Source organism: Melitaea cinxia, chromosome 8 (assembly GCF_905220565.1).
Source record: "Melitaea cinxia chromosome 8, ilMelCinx1.1, whole genome shotgun sequence".
NCBI lineage: Eukaryota > Metazoa > Arthropoda > Insecta > Lepidoptera > Nymphalidae > Melitaea > Melitaea cinxia.
This window is the reverse complement of record NC_059401.1, coordinates 3,076,021-3,096,448: the sequence shown is the minus strand read 5'-3', so window position 1 is coordinate 3,096,448 and position 20,428 is coordinate 3,076,021. Positions and strand designations below refer to the sequence as shown.

General features: G+C 34.8%; 2 protein-coding genes across 2 annotated transcripts; one reads left to right on the top strand and one right to left on the bottom strand.

The window, feature by feature from the left end:
* Positions 1–1,249: 1,249 nt before the first annotated feature.
* LOC123655950 (N-acetylgalactosaminyltransferase 7) lies at positions 1,250–8,836 on the bottom strand. Its single transcript, XM_045591687.1, has 6 exons — positions 8,641–8,836; positions 6,453–6,612; positions 5,448–5,619; positions 3,690–4,626; positions 3,042–3,192; positions 1,250–1,449 (listed from the first exon to the last, which is right to left on the bottom strand). Exons 1-6 carry the CDS (start codon positions 8,834–8,836, stop codon positions 1,299–1,301), a joined length of 1,767 nt encoding a protein of 588 aa, XP_045447643.1. The 3' UTR covers positions 1,250–1,298.
* Positions 8,837–9,524: 688 nt separating this feature from the next.
* Positions 9,525–15,540, top strand: LOC123655787 (protein Daple-like). The gene is made up of 7 exons (XM_045591542.1): positions 9,525–9,701; positions 10,176–10,439; positions 10,955–11,047; positions 11,495–11,877; positions 12,788–12,967; positions 13,902–14,064; positions 15,401–15,540. The coding sequence occupies exons 1-7, from the start codon at positions 9,525–9,527 to the stop codon at positions 15,485–15,487; spliced, it is 1,347 nt and encodes a 448-aa protein (XP_045447498.1). The 3' UTR covers positions 15,488–15,540.
* Positions 15,541–20,428: the final 4,888 nt, after the last annotated feature.

Genomic DNA, 20,428 nt, shown 5'->3' with positions numbered 1-20,428 from the left:
ATCAAGTACAAGCCGTAAAGTTAAAAAAAGTCTAAAGTCTGACTTATGAGCAAGTCTATGAGTTTTGTACTAGTTCACATTTCGACGACTTGCAATAAATTACCAACTTGCTCCAAATATGTAAAAACTATTCTCATTCTTCAATACATAGAAAAGCAAGCAAAATGACATTCTCCGCAAAGTTAATATATTTGCCATATACACGAATATTACAATATTTTTAAATTCCAAATCATAAGTAGTTAAAACATATTTTTTGTATTCTCAGATTGAGGTACAGTTTTATATAAATAATAAGTTAAAATGATGTTTTTAATACTATCAAAAAGTAACCAATTAACTAATTTTGAATGTTTAATTATATTATTTACATACATTAACTGTAATCCTAAAAATATAATAAGTATTAAAAATAGCATTACAAGATAAATCAAGACAGAATTATTATAGATATTTAAATGCAAATAACGGAGTATTAATTTTAATGTATATAAAAAGAGTTTTCATGTGATGAGTAGGTAGTTCATCAGTTAGCGAATGTAGGTGAAAACTATATCACACAAATTTAAAAATTATTTTTTTAATCTCAATATAAAGAGATTCTGTTTTAAATTTGAAAGGGATGTTATAATTAAGTACAGAAACTTGAATGTCTTTTTTAAACCCCATTTCCATAATTCCTTACTAGTAGTTTTGTTACATATTTGTATATATAGGCCACGAGAAAATAGATAAGTCAAATAAACAATATATATCCACTTTTCAACAGAGTTTGTACCTAGTCAAAGTAGTTTTTTTTTATCTTAAAAAAATATTTTCTACAAAATGACAATTAAGCTGTGGAAATGTCTTTTCTCGATATTTTGACAACCAATAATTAATATAAAAGAATAGTATTACAAATACGGAAAGACACCCTCCTAATTTCCCTTTAACATAAATTCGGCCTTATTCTTTACATATACCTACATTCTATTAAAACATAAATAAAATTAGTTAATTTTAACTACACTAGTTCTTATTGCTGTTACCAAAGGCAGTAATTTATTAATGTTAACCATTTATATTTTATTGAATAAAATGTAAACGAATTTTTTGACGAAAATTTATATATAACACAATAATTTCGTTTCAAAGCCGGCATTTCGATATATTCGACACAAAATGGCGGCAAATATTTACAATCAATAAAATATGTCGTTCCAATTTTTTTGAGCATTATTATAAAATAAACATATTTTATTTTTCGGTGAAAAAATATAATATAATTATTTTTGAGGATTTACATATTTTTAGGCTCACCAAGTAGGTTTTTTATGCGTAATTGTCCACTGTTGGAATGTATTGTTAGGGTCACAGGGCGCAAGACCTAGAGTTCTAGTGTTAGGTTGTAATGTGAGGCAGTAGCTGTGCAGGCGATGTATTAGGTGGTTGTGTTTTTCATCGTATCTGAAAGTTGAGACATTTTTAAATATTTAATTAATCAACACCAAACCATGAATTTATAATCATTAAGTTTTTTTTTGGAACGAAGTTCTTTATGGGGCGCAACCGACAAAAAACTTCTGTAACGATAAATAAAACCGAAAAATTCTTATGTATAGTCATGTATGATGGCTATACAGTGTCTAATGTATAGTCTAGTTGTGACTGTTATTATTATTGTAGTTTACTATTATTATTATAACATTCGATAATTATTATACATTTTTATAAATCAGTGTAAATCAAATTAAGGTGTTAAGATAATTTTCTAAAGTAATTTTGTCGATTTTTATCGATAAAAAAAATATAATACTAAATATATACCCGAATAGAACTTGAAATTAATATTTTATAATAAGGGGCTTCGTTCCTATCTGGTGACCCACAACACCACACGGTTTTTTATATATTTTTTATAACAGTAAGTATAGTTCGCGTCATGTAAAAAGAACACTGGCTTTGAAGCTGCGTAAAAGCAATTTATCGGTCTATTTGGTGGTATGAGGTAGGGAGCGGAGCGTGTTTATCACGTGTCGCTTGTTTGCCGGTGTGCTATTGGTTGGACAGTTCGACGTCGACTCAAAGTACTATCGCGCACAAAAGTTTTAAATTACGAAATAGTTATACAGAGAAGTGAGAAAAAATATTTATAACGTATAATTCGCGTCATGTTAAAAAGAACGCTGGCTGTCAAGATGCGCAAAGGCGATTTACAATGTTGCCAACTCTCGAAAAAACTTTTCCCTACTGTCCATTTTTTTGGAGCAGTCTTATTTGATAAACAAACCCTAATCGTAATTCACGTTATTCCGCATTTATTACTCACTTTCACAACACATTCACTTACGGACATTTGTAAAACACCATTTACTATTTATTTCACTAAAAACAAATATCAAATTTATCATCTTAAATACATAAAAACTATTAAAATACGAATATCGTAAGTACAGATAATAATTATCTAGTATTTTTTAATGTGCGTACCAATAACCATTCGACAAAGCCGCGAGTGAAAGCCTAATTAAAAAAAATAAAACAATAGTACTTTCGTGCGCGAGTGTACCCATGCGCAAACACACCCCCTCCATTTTCCGAGTCGGTGGTAGCTTCACTTTTTAACTATAATTTATTCACTAAACAAAATATAATTGTAATTTGTAAAATAACAATTCACAATTACTTTTAATGGCTTGTAAAATAATTTTTGATGTTAATTTTGACATACCACTGTTATATTACCTAGTTAATTTAAACACTTTATCAAATGTAAGGTCGCGCTAAACACACAATCTCCACTCCTTCTTTATAACTCAAAGAAGGAAATGCTACAATTGTTAGTGTATAAATTCAAAAACTAGATTTGAGTTAAGGCACATTGCAACAATGTTGCAGTAAACATCATAAGTGAGAAAGTAACTAAAACTTTAAGTAGCTATTTTAGGAATTAATTAACCAAGAAGGATAAATTAATGTAAGAATTGGAAGTAATTCATGAAATTTAGAGACAAATAACTTGAATAATTTTATAATATAATAAATTGGTTTATATTTACCTCCAAGGTCCGTCAACAGTGCCGAGTCTACAAATAGCTTGTTTTAAGCTTTCCTTATCTGCTTCCACGCATCTCTCGCCCACACCCAGTTGACCTGCTTCATTCAGTCTGAATAGTTGATTATTACCCGCTCCGTGACAAGTTGTTGTGCCTAGAAATATAAATATTTTTTATAATTTTATTTATGTGCAGTATACATAGATAAATTTACGCCGCTTCAGACGAAAAATAAATAATTTAACCTTTTTCTTACTAGTCAAAGTGCAGCGCGGAATTATACTCTTAAAGAATGGATAAAAAAAAATTATAGGATTATAGACTCATCGTTTAGGTCATTTATCGACTGTTGGTTGTATTTGAAAATTAATTTGATTGTGTTATTATTTTAATTTGTTATTGGAATACTTGACCACTAGCGCCATCTTTTGTTGAGTTAGTTGAACAACTTATAAAGAATAAGCACCCAGTACTACTTTACCTATTGAATAAAAGATAGCGATAAATAAAATTATCTAATATCTAGTTGTTTCGAGTTAAGCAAGGCATTTGTATTAATTTTTTAAATAAGAGAGAAATTTGAATTATAAAAAGGTTCAAATAAAAAAGTTATAATTCTATTTTATGAATAACAAAACCCTTCACACTTACCAATATACGCAGGTGCCGCTTTTCCCATAGTATCTAAGCATTGGCCTGAAGCCTTGTTTTTAACCATACCCCAGTGAACATTTTTAGGTAATTTAGGAAACTTATCATAAACATCATAAGCTACATTCTCCATAAACCATCCAAAGTCTTTGCATTTCAATTTCTCTTTCAAGGCCACTTGTTCACTTATATCTCCCATGTCCAAAAATCTCGCCATGGGCTCTCTAGTATAGAAGTATTCTTTGTGTTCCTCATCGAACCATGTTTCTATAACTCTTTTATAGTTAATTGTTATCAGGGAACCTTTACGGTTTTTGGCCAAATCACCGAAAGAGTATGGCATGAAAGCGCGGTATACGTGGCCAACTCTTGAACAAGGCACCCATTCAATGCTACCACCACATTGCCATATCTTAAAACTTAATTCGAAGTTTTCCCCACCCCAAACTAAAAGACCAGGATCGTAAGCACCGATTTCTAGGAAATAACGTCTATTAATGGCAAAGAGTCCACCAGCGTGTGTTGGACTCTTGTAAGGTTCTGACTTATGTTTATGGAGACTGGCTTCTCTATCTGGGACCTCATTTTCCTTGTAAAGCATACCCCATTCGAAAATTCCCCTATAATTCGTTCCGTGCTGATAAACTGGTCTATATTCGAATGTTCTATGGTCGATGCCATCAATAACCGGTACTGTCATGGTTCTATAGTCCCTATAAATAGGCGCGAGAAGGGGAGGTAACCAATTAACGTTGACCTCACAATGAGCGTCTAAAAATACTATGACATCGCCTGTGGCTTCTTTAGCGCCTCTAGATCTAGTACGGATTAGACCCTCTCGTCTAGTATTTCTTATGAGACGTACTTTACCGTGCCATCTCTTTATATAGTTGTCTAAATTTTCTTTTAAGTTGTCTTTGTCAGAAAAGTCGTCGACCTGTAATTTTTGGAAATATTATATCGACGATTTTAACACTCTAGTCTAGAGTGAGAGTGAGATTATAGATATCAAAATATAATAATTAGGCAATTATATAAGTGTATTCAAAACTAATACAGATATCCATAACACGATATCACAAACAACAAGATATCCACATAAATTATTTGTACCCTTACAAAACTAGAAGTGGTAATCAAGATGTATAACACATTGCCTGCACCTAAAAAAGGTCTTAAAATTGCAATGTTTAAAATAATATATTTTTGCTATTGCAGAAAATGTATTATGATGTTAATACATTTTTATTAGATGGAATTTAGAATACTAATTTAACGAATTTAAACATTTCAGTGATTGTAAAATAATATATAATTTTATTATGTAATTATATATCAATAATGTATAAACAACTCAATTGTTAATAATGTTAAAATTATTGTATTGAACATCATTAATATTTAATATTTGCACACTGCAAGGTAGAACATGTTTAGATTATACTAAACATTGTACAACTACATTACTATGTTGTTGTAAACAAAGGATTATTATTATCATTACATAGTATAGATTTTGATGCGGTTTTCTTTAGTAAATAGAATGCTTCCAGGGGAAGGTTTATATGCTATATTATGCATGTATTATATATATAATACATGAATAATATAGTAGAGGAACACTGAGTTTTTACAACCGTGCCAAGCCGGAGTGGGTCACTAGTATTAATAATATATTGAGAAATTTAGCACTTTAAACTTTCTAATATTATTCAAAATTAGTATATGAAGCTAAAATAAATAATAATTTCAACTTACCATAACAACTTCATGTAACAAGTGAGGTGGTGAACGTTCTATCACCGTGTGAACAGTTCTCATGAGAACTGAGAAGCCCTCATTATGAAACACTATAATAACTGATGTGGTGGGCAAGTCGTGTGGATAGTGCCAGTACTTGCACTCGTCTAAACGAGTATCTGGTATAGATCTGGACAACAATAAAAAAATATATGTATTCATTTTTAAACGCTTCTAAATAATGCTTCAGCCTGTAATATCCTACTGCTGCATAGGCGTCTTTCCCCATGTAGGATTGGGGTCAGAGCTTAATTCACCACGCTGCCCCAATGCGGGTTGGCGGAAATATTCCCTACTATGAGTAACAATCACTATCAGGTGTACATGATAACGACCGGGACCAACAGCCTAACGTGCTTTCCGAGGCATGGTGGGGAGACCCACAAGGACTGCACAAACACCCAGACCACGGCAAACATCTGCTAAATACAAATGTTTGTCATGAAAAAAGTGCAACAGCCACAAACCAGTGCTGTGACCGCTGCGCCAACGTGTGAAGCCTAGTCACATCCCTTCATTAATGAAATTGTAGGAATAAGAATGTCTGGCTGAAGGGCTTACTTCAACCGCCCAACATGAACATGTTATCCAAATTTACTTTGATGTGACTAAAATTGCAATACTAGCGCCTGTATTGTGAACAGATACACTCAAAATTATTCTTTGCTATAGTGGCGCCACTATTTACCTTTTCACTGACACTTTTATATACAAAGAAGCAGTTCGCCTCACTACTCATAGCTTCAAACTTCATTGATTGAGTGTGTATACATTGTTGCAATTTTGTGTTTTATGTATTCCATTGCTATACTTTACTACTATAACTACGACAGGTATTAAATGCATCATAAACATGTCTACGTCTATAGTTTCAAAGACACAATCATATGTCAGACCGATGGTTATGTGTGATGGATGGCACAGTATGCTTAGTATATTATCTTAGTGAATGAATATATTTACCTGTTCATTGCAATGTCATCGGAAGCTGCTATATTCATGCCATATTCACTTTCAGATTCGGCGATATCGTTGGCACGATCTTGAGGCATGTGGTAAGGCAAGCCTTCCTCTCCCGGTCCTTTCACTGTCCGTTTTGTTTTAGGCTCAAAATTGCCCAGTTCTGTAACATAAATTTATCTAAATATAAATAGGTTATTATGTACAATATAGGTAGATTTTTTTATTGGAGGTTAAATTTTTGTTAAACCCGGCTGTTACAGAGATATCGTAGTTGAAGTTTTGAGGTTAAAATTAACCTACCACCTTTAAGGTTAGAGTAACGCTTGGCTCCGGCGCTGCGGGAAGTGCAGCCCTTCGGCCCTTGCGTGCGAAAGCTCCCTCCATTCCTCCGGCTTAAAAAAAAAACACTCTAGGGGTAGGGCAGACTAAGAGACCACGTGGACAGTGGGGTGCTCCGATTCGGTTTTGGGTATTTTTCGAATTTCTTAACCTATATTCTAGCACGCAATGTTACTAATTTTATTAGAATATTATGTCTGACGCGTTATTTTATCGTTAAAAGTCAGTTCGTATCATATTTTGATCTTGCAGTAAAGATCGTTTTTACGTAAATTTGTTCGAAAATAACGTGTGATAGTCGCAGTACGGAGCATGAGTAGGTACACTTACCGCAGCACCAGAATTAAGGTAAAGTCAGAAATAACAAAAATTTAACCTCCGATAAAAAAATCTAACTATATTGTACATCATAGCCAATTTAAACATACTATATGTATTTAAATTTTAGAAGGTGGTGATAAGATGAATCTCTAATTCATCATCTTGATGCAGACTAATCTTTTTATATTTGTCATGCTGTGCTGTGGTCTTTTAAAATTTTCTACAATTTTAAATGTTTAAATTTTGGGATTTTGAATTAAAAATGATATTATACAAATTTTATTAAAAACTGATGTAGAAGTAGAAACAAATTGAAGACCAATAAATATTACTTTTATAACTATTTGTTTGATCTGACAAAGTGCTTAAAACGAAATAACAACCTGGCTAGATATATCATAAAAATATTTTTTAATTTTCATTGAAAAAAAAAAAAGGTTTAAAATATTTTTGTTCATTTTATTGTTAAGTAGACGAATTATACTAAGATTTTAGATTAACATGGTTACGTCTATTACTAAAGCTATTCATAAATGGGATATTGACTGTGTTTGTTTTTTGAACAAGACATTCGCAGTTAATATCAAAATATCGAGCTCCGCAAAATGAAAATAAAAAACATGGTTAATATCCCGTTTATGAATAGAATTATACTAATTAATGGCATTTTGTTTGTATGGGTTCGTTAATTCTAGCTTCTTATATAATAAACAAAGGTGATTTTCAGCAATTTAACATATTTTTGAGGTCTAAGGATAGGTGACTATTGCTGTTCTAATTTTTTTTTCATGAATGATGGAAGGTCATTCTCATATACTATTATTTATTTTTTATTTATTAATAAACACATTTATATTGATTTATAGAAAGTTATGGCTTGAAAATAAAAATAAAATAAAAATAAAAGGGAGGCCAAAGCTGTTGTTATGTAATATTTATTAGGGTTGCTGAAAGTGTGACTTAGTCAAATATTCGAGACAAAGGGCATACAGATGGGGTACAAAATTGCAAAATTGTAAGGGGCATAATTACGGATGACACCTTTTATGTATTTATTGATTTTTGTTTATGTATTTATTAATTTTCTATTTACAAGTCATGAATCTTATATTAATTAAATAAAGTAATTTGTACTTTTGGTACTAAATAATAAGAATATCCACAGCTTAGTGAATTTTTATACATTATCAAAAGACATCAGATTATCTTAATACAAAACTAATGAACTAAAAAAAATGTTATCAGAACACTTATTTTCCATTAAATTAACAAATCAGATAATTAATGCTACTTCCAGTTATTTGAATTATCGATTAGATTAGATTTATGAAACAAATTTATGTTTTAGTAAAAAAATCGAAATGAAAAAAAAAATTAAGTGCAAATGTATAACTTAGAAACTTCAGTTTATACATAAGCAAGATATTATTTATATGCCGGTCGTGTCTAGGGCATGTAACTGTACATAAATACTACATTTATATTGTTTTACTTAGTATTTAGGAATATACCGAAAATTGTAACTTACCGGTTTCTAATTTAGGATATACATCCCGGTGAGATTTATAGTACGAGGGTTTATCTCCAGATATAACAATTTCGTTAGAATTACCGTCGACGTTTGCATATGAATAAGAATGTAAAGCGTATATTAAAATTAAAAGTACCGCAGCAATTGCGGTTATACGAATAATTCTACCGCGTCTCACGTTTGTTATCCGCATTTTTTATTGTATATATTTTAAGATATCATTAAAATAATAGCAATTAAATATAACAAAACAAAATGCAAACTTCCGTAAAGGAGAATGCCAATTTGGATGACGTTTGTGACTTGTGAAATTTACAACGTCTACTAACACGTCCCGTTTCTCGCAATGTAATTTATTATTACACATACCTGCATTAAATTATAAGCTATGTTTTAAAATTAAGGGCAAAAATAATATATGCCTTTCTATATTATTTACAAATGCTTAATGTATTTTTATTATCACTTTAACGAGATAATGTGTATGCGAAAATTTAAGTCAGATTTTGTTCAAGGAAAACACTGATGTGTAATTGTGTAGTTACTAATCAAAGTTAAGCTTCATGTTTATGTCAATCTGATATTCAAAATATTTTAAACGGCTGATTTACAATTCGCTTGATATTTTTCGTATTTGAATGTACAAAAAGCAGTATTTATTAGGTACAATATTAACCTAATCTACCTTTTGAAGATGGAGAAGAGTAAGTATTTTAAATTATTTGGTAATTAATGAGTAGTTTTGTAGTTAAATATTTAAAATATTTGCCAAAAAATATAAACCGTTTTCAATTTTTATTAAAGCTTTTTGTTAGGATTTTGCTTATTGTAATTAAAAAAAAAGCCATTTAAAATTATAAAAGTATAAAGTAATATTTTTAATGTTTACACTCCCTTTTTTAGCACTAGCATTAGTAGATAACTTTATTGGTAACTGGAATGGAAATGTCCCCAATTATCCGCTCACAATAGCCGATTTGAAGAAACCGCACGCTGTAATGGGTGCACTCTTCCAAGTTTTTGATAGACTTGGGATTGATCGAGATGCTGTACTGATGGTATTATATAATATTTGTTATATATTTCTTTCTCTTTTAGTTTTTCTAATGAGAACTTGAATATTATATAAAGTTGAATAAGAATATAAAAAAATGTCTCATAACATAATCAGGAGTAAGACAGACAGATTATTTGGTTATTTATTTGCAAAAATATTACATATTCAGTATTTGTCTTAATAGACAATCTAATTGAAATAAAAATTTTGGAATATAAAATGCATTAGTATCTGAAGGGTTGACCATATATCGTGCAGTATGTTTATTGAGACAAAGCACAGTAGGATTCAGCATATTGTGTAGTGTTGTGTTCTTCTGACGGGTAAGGAAGTCAGAGTTTCTGGGGAGGGTGGGGGTCAGGGTTTGCAGGGCGTTTGCAATGCTTCAGGTGTTGCAGGCATCTTTAGGCTATCCTAGGTATATACCTATGGAATTTGCCACACTAGTGGTAGTAAAAGTATGTTATTTTTTCAGCCACCACCCGAAGAAAGTCGTAACGAAAATATGATATACTATTGGGATCTGCTTCCTGTGGTCAATATGACTAGAGTTATAAATCACTTGGTGTCTGTCATGCCTCAAGTTGATGCCACGATCAGCATCACTCATTTCTTACAACCGACAGTGACAACGTCGCACTCAATATTGCTGTTATTGTTTAATCTGATGTTGTTTAATGAAGAGAGGCTAAGGGATATAGAGCCGTATGAAGAGGAATTGTTCTCAAAAACTGAACAGGTTTGGCTATTTTGATATCATTTAGATAAACTTATCGTTAGGAATAGTATCTTAATCCAACCAGCTGCCGAGATTAAATGCTTTAGAATAGAAATACCACTCAGAATATTTTCTACAGTTTCATTAAAAAAAATTTGTTAGTATTTTTTTCAACACATACATTTTTAAAGAAGTTCTTATTAAATCTCTGCCTATATGTTAAGGTTGTCTGGAAGAAATCACTTTTAGCGATAAGACAGCCTTTGTACATCTTTCTTTGTTTGTATCACTTTTTTTTGTGGTGTATAATAAAAAGTATTTATTATTATTATTATTCGCTTCTGTCTTATTTTCAAGAGCGTGAAATAGACATAGTATAACTTACAATACTATAGTGATCTCACGATAACTAATTGTTAATATAAATTAATTTAACTGCTCTATTATAAAAACCAGGAAATGGACAGGTCCAATTATATAATGATTTTTTTTTTGTATTATTAACAACTGTTCTAATTAAATCTTTATTAATTCAGGTTAAAATTTTAGAAGATAGAAAAAATCGTCTTCTTGAAATGTTGAACGAACAAGCTGAAGAAAAAGGAAAACGAGCTGAAAGACTGGAAAAGGTAAAAAGAAAGTTTTAACGATTAATTGGGTCATTTTCAAGAATAATTTTTGTATTTAAGAATCAATGTACGAATTGGGCTGAGTCATTTTACTCCTACTCAATTTACAAAAATTCTTTGGAGAAATATCTATATATGTAATAATACGTGAAACAAAAACTTTTTACCCCATTTCACGATAATTACGCAAAGACGAGTATGAAATTTCACACATTTATATTTTATATAGAGAAGGAGTGCAAATTACTAATATATATATTATTATATATACCATATATATATTATTGTGCATAAAAAATAGATTAAATAATATTCATTTGATTATTATTACAGATACACTCTTTGACAACAGAACCTTCAACGCTGACAAGTGGTTGCTCAGTGGTCGAATTTCAACTACTGAGCGACCACTTGTTATTGTTAATATATTTTTTTCTTTACTTGTAGATAGATTACGAGGTTAAACAGTACGAAGATGAATTAAAACAAGAGAACGAAGCACTTGATGTAGAAAAACAAGAGTTAGAAGCTATTATAAAGGAGAACAAACAAACTGAGATTGTTTTGGAACAGAAGAAAACTCAAAGAGATACATTATTAGCGGAAATTGAGAAAAAGAAAGCATTAAGAGTGTATGATGCCGAGGATATAAAGGCTCAAGCGGAACAAGCAACACTGAACGTTCAAGAAGCAGAGGAAAAACTAAACTCATTGCGAGCGACGTTAATGCAAAAGGAAAATAGTTTGAAAAATTTGCAAACGATCAAACCAAATTTGGATACAGCTAATAATTTATTGCACGACATTATTAAGCTTTCGGAGAGTTTGAAGTAAGAATTTATTTTTAATAGAATTCGATTGTAGAAAATAAATACTGTATATTTTGTTTAACTAATGTGGTTGAAAAAAAAAATTTTTAAAGGTAAAGGTGCAGTGACGTACACTGCGACATATCCACTTTAGTAGAATATAGATATAGTTTAAATGAATCAGTATATCCATATTTGTTATTAATTTACAGAAAATAGAGTGTGTTTAGTTTTAGCTAGAGACGAAAAAAAAATCTAGCTGGAACAGACAAAGGCAAGTTTTTTTCTCCCATAGGACAACTGTAGGAAATAATGACATAGTTACTTCTACAATCTCGAGAGGAATTCACAATGTACATATATATATATATATATATATATATATATGTACATACATTTAGGCATACATTTTGGGGGGTACTGGGGGCAAAATCACCCCGATTTTTTCAACTGGCAAAAAAAAATCCAAGTCGCGTCCGCAATTTTAGGTAACATTAACAGAGGTTTCTAATGAATTATCACGTGCATTTATTTTTCATCGAATGCGCAATCGCTAAAAATAAACAACCAAGAAACACCATGAAATTGATGTGTGATGATGTCGTCTGTCTGGAAATTTGTAACATCGTGTTACAAATTGCTTAATTTTCCAAGATTTAATCAGATTTTACCCGTATTTCAAGATAGTATTTTGAAAATCAAAATATACTTGATTTTTGGTTAGACGAGGGAGTAGTCGTCTTAAAAGACGTAAGTCTTTATGTCACTAAGAAGGGTGTAAAAAGTTGCTAATTAATCCCTAACTAAAATTTAAAAAAAAATGACAATTGGGTAGGCGCGGCAAATTTTCTGTAGGCCTTGGACGACTATAACAGCAATTAATTAATAATAACAATTAATTTTATTAAAATTAATATTATAATAATTACAGGGACTATGAAAGCGGAGATCTGGATTCAGACAGCAAAGAGGGAGAGTTAGATGTACTAAACACGGAGCTAAGTGAACTAGAAGTACAATTGGCAGAGTTAAAGGTTGCTAGAGAGGAAGCCAGTAAAAAACGACAGGAAAGTCACGCTAAGAGACAGCAAGAGAGAACATTAGCTCAGAGGTATGTGATATTTTTAGAAATTACGTTAATATATACATGTAGAATAATTTTGTTTGATTGTAAACCAAAAACCAAGAAATGATTTCACATATTTTGCAAGCAAATAAAAAAAAACTAGCGTTGTTTAGACCACAAGACAGAAGTAAAACTTCTTTAGCTCCATCTAACTTATATCTTCCTCATAACTTCCGTTCGCCTCGTCCGATCACACTTTTCGTAACGCTTTCATCACGCATTCACTAACTTACTCCATAAGTTAAGCATGCGTAAAGAAGTTTTGCTTCAAAAACGATTTCCTAGACGTAAACGTAACAAATAGGTAGTAGGTAAAACAGTCAAATAAATACCCATTATTATAGGGATAACTCAAAAAATACTCTCATCAGAAATTTAAACGGGACCTAATACAAGGACCAGCTTTCGACTAAAAAAAAAAATCATCAAAATCGGTGCAATAATGAATGCCTCATAACTTTTTATAGGTTGTAGCTTTATTAAAGTGGAGTAAAAACGACATACTAGCTGTGCCATGCAGTTTTACCCGTTATATGTGTGTACAAAATTTCTATATTAAAACTTTACTACAACTGTAATTTTGTAAAACCAGGATCACTTGAAATGGTTTTAAGGTTCAGAATCACAATTGTGAAAAACGCATCAAATTACTTGCAGCAGATTTTGATATGAGGACAAATAGACAAAATCAATTAAAAATACCTATTCAAATAGGCTTCAAAAGCACCTTCAAATCGTAATTTTACAAATTAAAGTTTTAATTATCGTTCGAAGTGAAGCTACTACCGATTAGGAATTTAGAACCCTCAGACTGATAGACAAAAAAAGTTAAAATGTTCATAATATCTGTTACGGCTTCTGTAGCTTTCATAAAGTCTATGGGACTCTTACTAACTATTAACTTTATATACATTTTCAGTAATCTTCGTGAAGCTGAGGAGAAAGACAAGAAATGTAACGAAAGATCTAAGAAGGCATCTCAACGTGTCCAAGAAATAAAAGAGTTAACAACTGAATATGAACACAAGAAAGCTAAGGGATTGGAAGAACTTAATGAAATAAAAGAAAGTTTTACCATCAATGTAAGTGAATATAACTTTATTAACCATAGTAGTAGGCTATGCATAAATTACGTCACACAAATTGCACAATTTTTTGAGCCCTACCTTGTCCTTGTTATGGTCACATTATGAGACCCCCTCCTGCTCCTACCTATTGTGTTACAAAAAATATGTGAATATTTCGTAATCTTACACCTAGAAATTATTAAATTAAAACAGGAGTTTTGACGTTATTTTTGCTTTCTTTAAAAAAAATTAACAACATAATCACTCATCACATCATCATCACTTCATCATCACTTCAGCCTATCGCAGTCCACTGCTGGACATAGGCCTCCACAAGTTCGTGCCAAAAATGTGTGTGTTTTTCGCCCATAGTCATCGCGCTGGGCAGGCGGGTTGGTGACCTTTGTCGCACCGAAGACGCTGCTGCCCGTTTTCAGCCTTTGTATTTCAAAGCCAGCAGTTGGATGGTTATTCCGCCATCGGTCGGCCTTCTAAGTTCCAAGGTGGTAGTGGAACTGTGTTATCCCGTAGTCGCCTCTTACGACACACGGGAAGAGAGGGGGGTAGCTATATTCTTTACTGCTCCAACCACGCAGCTAACATAACATATATTAACAATATCATCATCGATCAATCAGATGAATAATGCTAACTTCCTAAAACTAGTACAGCGAGTGTCAATTCAATAACAAAATGATGTAAACTTTATTTTTTAAGTTAATCATTAATTAGATATATTTTGAAATGTGGTCTCAAAAATTGTATGTCCCCTCTACTTTTTGTCACACAATGTCACACTCCGACGATCCCACCTTAACTGAAGTTATATAATTAAAGAAAAAATGTTGTCATAATTAACTCGTTTTAGTCCTAGATTTTTATATATAAAAACGCTTAATTGCTCTCGCTTAAAAGAATATCTGCAGTTAATTTATTCTATCTCCTTGGCTATTTTATGACCTTATAACCTTCTTTCATAAATTATCTTTTAAACATAAAACAAAATTTTTTAGAAAAACAAAATCGTTTATGATAATAATCATTATATAGTATAAAATAATAATATATAAACAAGAATCAAGATAATAATATAATTAACTAGCTGACCTAGCAAACTTCGTATCGCCTTATTTTTTTTCTTAAATATAATAATTACATATATCAAAACAAAATATACCCTATCTTTCAAGTTGGATCAAACTGCACACGGTGTGCAAATTTGATTAAAATCGGTTAAGTAGTTTAAGAGTTCATCGCGGACAAACATTGTGACACGAGATTTATATATATTAAGATTATAACATTACTAAACAAGAATTTTTTTTATCGAACTTTATAATTTGTATTTCAGTTAAAATCAACCGAAGAAGCTCTTTTGAAAAAGGCACTAGAATCCAAGGAGAGGATTGAAGATAAATTAAGGAATCGAAAGATTTGAGCAAATTGTATTTTTAATCATTGCAATTAAATTATATTAATAAATGTTTCATACATTTCTCGTTTCATTTTGTATAGTTTAAGTGTCTATTATATAATATTTTATACATTTGACCCATGCTTCAACCTGTATTGTTCCACTGCTGGCCATAGGCCTGTTTCTCTGTGTAGAGGAAGGATCAGAGCTTATCCACCACGCTGCTCCAATGCAGGTAGGCGGATATATTCGCTACTATGAGATACGATCGCTACCAGGTGTACATGATAACAACCGTGACCGACGGCACGGTTTCTTCTGTAAATTGTGCTACTGAATGAAATATTTTAGAACCTATTCTATACACGAAATGAAAAGCATTAAAAAAATTGGTTGTCTGTAAAGTTGGTTTACGGACGATAGTTTAACGTGACAACGTCATAACAAAACATCTCCTCGGACGCATAGGCCAATCGAGTGGAAGTGAAATAGATGCAGCGCAAGGGTACAATGAGCGTAACGCGACAATGACTCATCCTCTTTCGTGCATGCGGTCCGTGTTCATCGATTTATTAGACGTTTTCACGTCAAAGAATAATAATATATTGCTGAGTAATTAAATATATCTACAAGTTAAACATCTTCTTTTTCTGTAGAGTTAATGGTCAAATGAGCACAGATGCTTTCGCTAATGTCACTCAGAATGGAGACTAAGTTAAACATAAACAAATAATCAGATTCGTCAACCTTATGTTAGTCAAATTACGCCGTAAAAGTAACGAGACTTTGTTTTACAATAGTAGGTATTTTACATAATTATAAAGTATCACTGTTAAATAAATATGTGAAAATAAATCTTTTATTGTTTTATTTTTTTAGACGAAGATATTATGAGTAGGATCAAATTAATGAGTAGACACCAACTACGAGTAGGTAGGTTTTTAGAATCAGTTACTTCAGTCTATTGCAGTCCACTGCTGGACAATACGAGTTGACAGAAGAATATAGGAAAATGCAGAAGAAATAGGTCATCTAATGCGGGTACGCAATAACATAATGTTACAAACACACAAAGAAACTAGCGCCATCTAGCGGCAACCATTGAAACCATACAAAGACAGCGATAGCATGAAACTCTCTATTCAATACTAGATGGCGTTAGAGGAACTACTGTGGAACTATATAGAAGTATGGTGTCGAAAACCGGGTACATGCGCGAACTTTCCAGAATAATCTGGGCCTCGTCTCGGCCGATATAAATAGCCGCAGGGAGGCGAGCGAGGGCAGTTCAGTTTGAGCGATCTTCGAGGCGACTTCAAAGTGAAAACTAGTGATCAAGAGTGGTACCAGCGAAACCTACGACATTGGCTACGACATAGGACATTGTTAGTGCTTAGTGTTTGAACCTAGTGCTTTGTGTTGGACCTAGTGCTTGTGAATAAAGTCTTGAAAAGAGTCAGCAGGTTTTTCTCTCCAAATCCTTCGAACCCTAACACGTAACAACTGGTGTCGGAAGTGAGATTTGGAGATGCCATTGACTCCGAGAGAAGACTTTAAGGACTTCAAGGGCGTCAGGACAAGGGCGCAACGAGCTGCGGAGGCCACACCTACTGGGGACCAAGCTCCGCCCACCGTGGACCAAGCCCCGCCCACTGACACCGCCTATCATGCCCCGCCCACCGACCACGCCCTCCAGGCCCGCCCACTCGGGCTCAGGCTCCGCCCACTCAGAGTCAGGCCCCGCCCACTCGGACTCAGCCCCCCACTCAGTGTCAGGCTCCGCCCACTCGGACTCAGGCCCCGCCTACTCAGGCTCAGGCCCCGCCCACTTTGGCTCAAGCCCCGCCCACCAGCGACACCGTAGCCTCTACAGACTCTCAAGTGGCTCTTCAGTTAGGAAGTTTAATTAAATTAATGGAGCTGCAAAGGGCTGAAATTCGTGCTTTGCAAGAATCACAAGAGCAAACAAGTTTCAAATTGCAAGAATCACAAGAGCAACAAAAGGCTGAAATTCGTGGTGCTTTGCAAGAATTACAAGAGCAAACAAGTTTCAAATTGCAAGAATCACAAGAGCAACAAAAGGCTGAAATTCGTGGTGCTTTGCAAGAATCACAAGAGCAACAAAAGGCTGAAATTCGTGGTGCTTTGCAAGAATTACAAGAGCAAACAAGTTTCAAATTGCAAGAATTACAAGAACAACAAAAAGAGCTCCAAGAAAAAAGCTTTGGGCTGTAAAAGACGTTAGCGACGCGGTGACTAGGCTTCGAAAAGATGTCGACGTAGTCGAAGAACGAGTTACCGGGTTAGGATTGGATCTTGACAATGTGAAAACCGGCCTCACTGAACTACAGAAGAGAGTAGCACGCCTTGAAACCATGGGAATTGCGATGTCTAGTGGAACTACCGGAGTGGCACAAGAACCAAAAGTGAAAGTGCCTCCATACGACGGCACTACTTCGTGGAATGCTTATCGACGACAATTCCAGGCTGTTGCTACTGCCAACGGATGGACGGAAGAACAATGCCTGACCGCTCTCACTGTTGCGCTCAGAGGGCAAGCTTTATCGGTTCTGGAAGCACTGCCACATACAGGAAACGGGTTCCAAGACTTGATGGAGGCACTTTAATCCCGATACGGGGAGCGACACCTGGAGCACGTATTCCGTGCCCAACTGCGTGACAGACTCCAACGCTCAGGAGAAGGACTACAACAATGGGCGTTGGAATTTGAGAAACTCGTCAGGAAGGCACACCCAGGAGCAGACACCAAGACGGTAGACACGAATATTGTTCAAGCATTTGTCGACGGAATCAAAGACCTGGAGGTCAGAGCGGCAGTGAGGCTTCGTCACCATACATCGTTAAAGGAAGCATTGGCGCATGCTTTGGAGGTAGAGGCTTTTCGCCATGACATACGGCTGACCTATAAGATCCGCGAGGTCTCTGAGGAAGTTAAAGAGGTCAAGGCTCCTACGAAGAAAAGCTATGGAGTCATGTGCTACAAGTGCGGCGAAAGGGGCCATCTTCAGCTCAACTGCCCGCAGAAGGAGACCCAGATAGCAAGGATGAAAAGGATCGAGGAACAAATAGAGGAGCTGAAGAAGCAAGGGGCTTCGCCTCCTGCCCGGGATCAGGAGTATGACTTCAAGACGAAACACCGCAGTGGAAAGATGCATGGGAATGCCGACGCACTCTCATGAAGACAGTGTTCGGAAGTCTGCAAACATTGTGTTAAGCAGAAATCTAATGAAGTAGCATTAAGGCTAACGAGAACAAGTCCTTTGGGAATCTGGGAGAATGATGCTATGAGGGAAGCTCAAGAAAGAGATGACGACCTTCGGCACATCATCACATGGAAGAAACGGGGTGACGTAAAACCAATCTGGAGTGAGGTTGCACCCACTGGCGCTGTCACTAAGGCGTACTGGGCTCAATGGGATTGTCTGATACTTCAAAACGGAATACTCTACCGGAAATGGGAGAAGACTAACGGCAGAGAGTTCCACCTTCAGATAATTGTCCCAAGAACGAGAGTACCAGATGTTCTCCGTGAAATACATGATGGCGTATCAGGAGGTCATCTAGGTGTCAAGAGGACGTTAACAAAAGTGCGAGAACGATTTTACTGGTTGCATTGTCGAGATGATGTACAGGATTGATGCCGCAAATGTACTACTTGCGCTGCTGTAAAAGGACCACAGACCAGGAGCGTGGGAATCTGCGACTGTATAACGTCGGTGCACCGTGGGAACGAATTGCAGTTGACGTAGCGGGGCCATTTCCTGTAACGGAATCGGGAAACAAGCTTTTTATGGTCGTCATGGACTACTTCACCAAATGGCCCGAAGTGTTCGCCATACCAAACCAAGAAGCTACAACACTCGCTTCTAAGTTAGTCGAAGAAGTGATATGTCGCTTTGGTGTGCCTCTAGAAATCCATTCTGATCAGGGCAGGAACTTCGAATCGCAAGTATTCCAGGAAGTGTGCAGAATTTTGGGCATGCATAAGACGAGGACCACTGCGTACCATCCACAATCTGATGGAAAGGTTGGGAGATTTAACCAGACCCTTGAGAGGCATTTGGCGAAATTGGTAGACGAAAAACAAAAGGATTGGGACAAGTATATACCACTCTTCCTTCTGTTGTACCGAACCGCCGAGCACGAGAGCATAAAAGCTACCCCGGCGTATGTCAATTACGGTAGAGAACTACGAATACCGGTAGACCTATTGACTGGAGGGTCACCGGAGGGACCAAATACCGTACAAGACTATGTCAGCGATTTAAGGGAAAAAATGCGCTATATACACGCTGTGGTTCGGGAAAATGGAACATGAGCGGCTTCAAGGAAGGGTCACTGGTATGGCTGCATAACCCAACCCGCCGGAAAGGGAAATCTCCAAAGTTGCAGACCAAGTGGGACGGTCCATACAAAGTGGTTACCCGACTGAATGATGTGACTTACAGGATTCAAAAGCAACCAAGAGGGACATTCAAAGTGGTACAAATAGACCGTCTGGCGCGTTACCATGGCAGTAACAACGACGCTCGGTACGAGCATCTCTAAGAGGAGAGTAGTGTTACGAACACACAAAGAAACTAGCGCCATCTAGCGGCAACCATTGAAACTATAGAAACTATACAAAGACAGCGATAGCATGAAACTCTCTACTCAATACTAGACGGCGTTAGAGGAACTACTGTGGAACTATATAGAAGTATGGTCTCGAAAACAGGGTACATGCGCGAACTTTCCAGAATAATCTGGGCCTCGTCTCGGCCGATATAAATAGCCGCAGGGAGGCGAGCGAGGGCAGTTCAGTTTGAGCTATCTTCGAGGCGACTTCAAAGTGAAAACTAGTGATCAAGAGTGGTACCAGCGAAACCTACGACATTGGCTACGACATAGGACATTGTTAGTGATTAGTGTTTGAACCTAGTGCTTTGTGTTAGACATAGTGCT